This window comes from Chelmon rostratus, chromosome 22, assembly GCF_017976325.1.
Source record: "Chelmon rostratus isolate fCheRos1 chromosome 22, fCheRos1.pri, whole genome shotgun sequence".
Classification (NCBI taxonomy): Eukaryota; Metazoa; Chordata; class Actinopteri; order Chaetodontiformes; family Chaetodontidae; genus Chelmon; species Chelmon rostratus.
The window spans coordinates 14757384-14762682 of NC_055679.1; the positions used below are offsets into that span (position 1 = coordinate 14757384).

Here is a 5299-nt window from a genome sequence, read left to right on the forward strand (position 1 = left end):
ATCACCCAGTAGGCCTAGCAGTTGCAATTTACAACCCTGTTGATTTATTTAACAACCATATGATTGGACGTTAGTTGAGACATGCTTGACATTGTAAAAAAAAAAACAATTCTAGCAATTTTTCCGACAGCTTTATTGTTGCGTTAAATCGGTTTTTGTCATCTCCCCAGAAATATGTCTGTAGAGACCCCTTTGACATCATGTGTTGAGAGTGGATGTTCTCATCGTTTCCATTTGTTGACCCTCCCCCACCCTAAACCGCATCCCCCCACGCATGCGCAGGACCGCTGCAACTGCTGGTGCACGGGCAGCCAGGTTGTTTGAAATAAACTTGGGGGAGGACGGAGGGAAAAGTTGGGCCGATCGAGCCACCCTCACCCGCTTCTGAACGGAAATGTTCGTAAACGGCTGTGGAGGATGCAGCGATTAAACGGTCCCTGTCGTTTTTCGGAGAGGATAGCGTTTATCCATGACCGTTGTGTCCATCGCGTTTTCGGCCTGAAGACGATCTGGCCTCTTTCATGTTAAGATAATGGCGCCCGGTTGGTGGGAGATTAATAACTGTCCCAAAGAAATTGATGAAAATTGGTTATTTTTGAGAAATGGTTGGTTTCTGATGACATCATGCAGCTAGTATTTGTGGGCGGGCTCTGAGCTGTGAGGGGAGAGGGGCGCAACCGGAGAGCAACTACGACCAGGCGCCATTAGGTAACACCGTAACGTTTGCGGTATTTAATTTTTAAAAGAGGCTTTCGATGGGATAAAAGCCAGATAGATCGACGCTACAGTGTGCGTTTTCCCCATTCAGTGGCAAATTGTCTGTGTGCGCAGGGCGCTAAAAAAGCACCTTCCTTTTGTCAATCGAAATTGGTTAACGCTGTCGACTGGGAACAAGATGGCGTCAAGGATTCTTGTCTTTTAGTGCACGGGACGAGCACTCATGGGCGGCGGCGCCGTGCGCGCTCTCGACACCATGTTAATATTTCCTGTTTTCATATCCTGAGAAGTTGACGTTCGTATTTAATTCACCGGTACAGCAGCAAACCGAGCGGCGACCCGTGTGCATAAGGTTTTACATTTGCTTGTAGGTGTACTTTGAGTTGTACTGCCCGACGAAACCATTATTTGTCACGGAAACGTGATGTGATCCCTCGAAAGAAATCCCGTAGACATTTCTACAATTTTTGGGTGATTTGGTGGTGTCTTTGTCACAGTTACATAAGCACGTCATTTTCCTCTACCACTTTCACAGCGACATTAGACGGCTTAACAAGGGATGAGATACACTCTCATATGTAACACAAAAACAGTACGTCATACGGACAAATTCACCCTTTAGCAGAGTTGTTTAGCTTTTGACCCCATCTAGTGGGCCATGCGGGAAAAAATTGACCAATTTGCACGTCTTTTCCCACATTTAATCATTCTGTTTGTGAATTGAAAAAGTCGTTATTTCTGTACATTTGTTGTTTGTATTTAGTGTCGGTAATTGTTTTTTTTTTATTTAGCTTTAACGTGTCCCCCCAATTCATTGTTAAAGTTACTCTTGATGTAATGTATTTGATCAATTGTAATAAATATTAATCGAGACAACGGCAATTGTTCTGACACTTATGACTGTATTTGTGCATCACTCGCACTATCATTAAGTCGTGCAAATAGAGGTACAGATATTCATCCTTAATTGTCCAAAAATGTCACTATACCATATTAGTTTGGTGAGTAAAGGTTAAGTGAGTGTTCTAAGCCAAAAATAGAAAGGATAACGTTTTCTTGTCCGTTTGAGTCCAAGCGAAATAAACTATACAATAACTGTCGGCCAAGCTAGTCGTGTTTAATTTTAAGAATTGCAATGAATACTCTACAGCAAAGATAATCAAAGAGTGTGGACCGCTGAACTTTAATGGGAAATCTTGTTCAGATTAGAACAGAAGGGGGCGCTGTGTTTTAAAAATGTATTTTTCATTTAGCCAATTATCGCAGAGGAACAACTGAGGTCGTCACATTCCATCCAATCACAGTTGACGTTGTTGGGAGGTCGTTTATTGACAGGGGGAGAAGGTGACTCCTCGACGCACAGGGCACCAGTAAACCCAAATCTTAACATAAAACGCAAAAGAAGACGGTTGTTTTCAAGACAAGCAACCATGGCTTCGTTTGGAAGGGCGTTGGGAGTCCTTCGAGCAGGAAGTCGGCTCGTTAGACGCAGTCCGCAAAGGATAACGACCAGAAAGTGAGTGTTGTCAAGCCCGCTAGCATCTTAGCTATTAGGTTAGCTATACTATAGCAACGACACAATGGTAAATGACAGTTCATTTGTTAAGGCTCATAACACCATCTTAAAACCTGGTATATATTTTAAGTTATCTGATAACGATTCATATTTGATTTTCATGTATTTTTTATGTTCTAGGGCTGGTGACGGACCGCACATTGAGCCACAGTACAGGCAGTATCCCCAGTTAACGAAGAAACAGCAATTCGAGTCAGAATTGATCAGCGGTGCCATGTGGTTTTGGATCCTTTGGCACTGTTGGCACGATAGCGATGCAGTCCTGGTAAGTAAACATGTCGTATACGCTCTTCAGCCCCATTTGATCTGCAATGCCGGTGAATGTATGAAATAGAGTTATGAAATGGAGCGAAGAAGTTGATATCCTCAAAAAAAAAAAATCTGTTCAAGTACCTTTGACTGGTTCTCAAAAGGGCTCTTTTAGCTATGGGTTCTCCAATCCATGTCCATGTGTTAATAATTAATTGGAGTTAATTACAAACGGTATTGTGCGAATCAAAAAGTCGTTAATATGAAATGAGATTACAGTCTGCTGTACCCGCACGAAAATTTGGTTACAGTGACAGCAAAAGTGGTATTAAACAGACTGAAATCTATACACTATATTCACATAACTGAAATGGAATAAGCTGTAGAAATACTATAAACAACCACCAGATATTATGACCATTAGAGCATATTGACAGTAATGTCAGACTGTTTCTGCATCCTGTCAGAGAGGGGAGAAGAAAAGTAGTTAATGTCTGATGAGGGTTATCGGACTGAAATGATGCTTTTATAATCGCGAAGCTAAATGACAGTGGGTGGATTATTTTCCTAACTAACAGCAGAGGCTAAACTGTCATCAGCCATCATCACAAAGTTGCACCATGTTATCCTGAGCTGCAGTGATAGAACCAGAGTGTAAAAGCATTGGCACTGTCAGGGATCTTGTTGGGAATTAAATCTTGTGCACAATTAACAGCTACAATCTCCACTGTGTATGTAGTGTGGTAATCAGTACCCCTGTTTTAAAACCAGAATGGAAATGGAAAGCCTGGAACAGTGAAATCACATGTAAGACCTATGAAGTTATCACTTAATTGTAAGGTCGGTACTTTTGTCCCAGTCAGGATCCTACAGGCATGGTGACTTAGTTTTCCCAGTGAGCTGATTGGTCAGTAGTTGTCAACAGGTTTTGATCCATCTTGCCCCAGAGCTGGTTAACCATGCAGCACAGGTTACCATGGTGATGATAAATTAGGCTGGCTAATCTTGCTTGGTGGTGCAGACCTCCGCTCACTGGAGGAATAAGCTGCAAAAATTAGGTTGTTTATATTTGAAATGTGCAGAGTTTTACTAGCTGTGTTTATCAAAAGTATTTTGTGTTGTGCAAACCTGACAGAAATATGATCTGTAAACTGGAAATGTTAAATTTAAGGTTCTTCCCTCTTGTGTAGGGTCACTTCCCCTGGCCTGATGCTTCCCAATGGACAGACGAAGAGCTTGGAATTCCACCAGATGATGAGGAATAAGGTGATTTCTTCAGTTTCCTTTATTTAAATAATACTGGTAGCCTTACCAATCAGGTTTTAACTTGCACAATATGTAATATAAGTGTAAAGAAAAAGGTTAGGTCGCTGTCAAAAAGTCAGAAACACGGGATTGGAATCAGCTCTTTCATGAGCAGAGTACAACTAAATCTAAGTAACTAATGTTTTCTGATGCTTGTTTACTCGTCTTTAATATTTAGAAACAAGACTGTATCGTTTTAGCTCTGATTAGATGAGGAATTAAAAATGCAGAATCAAGTTGTTTATGTGAAAATATGTCAAAAAGTAAGAATTGGTCCTTTTAAAGGAGATGTTTTGCCGGTATTTGGCCAGTGAAAGATTAGTGATGCGTCTGTGGAGGAAATACATTTTGCCATTTATAAAAACCCTTTCATTTGTCATGACAGAATGGGGCTATTTTCATCCTCATCATTTGACTCAGTGTCAAGTTTAACTAAAACATTTTTGTAATAGCTCTACAGATCCACTTACTTGCAGGGATTTTTGCACGGTCGGCCCTTTTTCAGCAGAGAGTTCAGGTTGTTATCGTAGGACAATAAGCACAGGTGTTGGTGGGCATGCTAGTCGTTGTTTAAAAATTGAGAAAAATCCAGTAATCAGTAACATACTCAGCCAACACTGTCTGCTATAATCGTGATAATTGATTTTTGCCTGTATGTTTAAGGCATAAACACCCCATCTCTTTTATTAATGTGATCGTTGCACTCTGATCACAGGAGACATGCACTCAGTTGCCTGTTTATTAGGTACACTTAGCTAAAACCCCGTTGTCCAACAGTCCTGCAGTCAGCATTTACTTCACGAAGGTCACAATGTTCAGTTTTTGTTGAAACTGTTGTCGAGAGTTGTTGATTTAACTTTGTGATCATTTGAGAGGCTGTACTTTGTGGTGCCGTTGAGCTGTATTGCATTACAAAGAGAATAGTTTATTTATAAATGTGGTGGACAAATTAGTAGAAACATCTGTCAGTATAACATAATAGAGCACCACAATCTGCAGCCTCCAGTGATCACTCGGTCAAATCAAGACATCAAACAGTTTCACCAAAAACTAAAGTGACCTTCATGAAGCCCAGTTTTATTGCAGAACTGTTGTAGTAGACATTATTTTTAGCTAGGTGTACCTAATAAATGGGCAACTGAGTGTATATTTTGTATATGTTTTTGTGCCCTGTTGTAAACTTTATTCTTGTCTTTTATTTGTAGATCACCAAGAGGGACTGAAGCTGCAGTGCAAGTCTTTGTGGAAATGTTCAGGATATTCTGAAAGTCATTGTTGTACATAGACTAATAAAAATATCTTTAAATATGTTAAACTGTCTAATCTTTTTATGGAAAACCGCAGTATAATATGGTTTAAATGTAAATTTAAATGAATTTTACAGCTAGTTTGCGTTATTGTGCCAGATTAGTCAGTCGTTTTTTGGTTGGCTCTGACAAAAAAAGACAAGTG

At 40.2% G+C, this 5299-nt stretch overlaps 1 protein-coding gene across 1 annotated transcript; it reads left to right on the forward strand.

Moving 5' to 3' along the window:
* The first annotated feature begins 2008 nt into the window (after positions 1 to 2008).
* On the forward strand, positions 2009 to 5162 carry ndufb2 (NADH:ubiquinone oxidoreductase subunit B2). Its single transcript, XM_041964085.1, has 4 exons — positions 2009 to 2233; positions 2414 to 2558; positions 3733 to 3808; positions 5053 to 5162. The coding sequence occupies exons 1-3, from the start codon at positions 2148 to 2150 to the stop codon at positions 3805 to 3807; spliced, it is 306 nt and encodes a 101-aa protein (XP_041820019.1). The 5' UTR covers positions 2009 to 2147; the 3' UTR covers position 3808; positions 5053 to 5162.
* Positions 5163 to 5299: the final 137 nt, after the last annotated feature.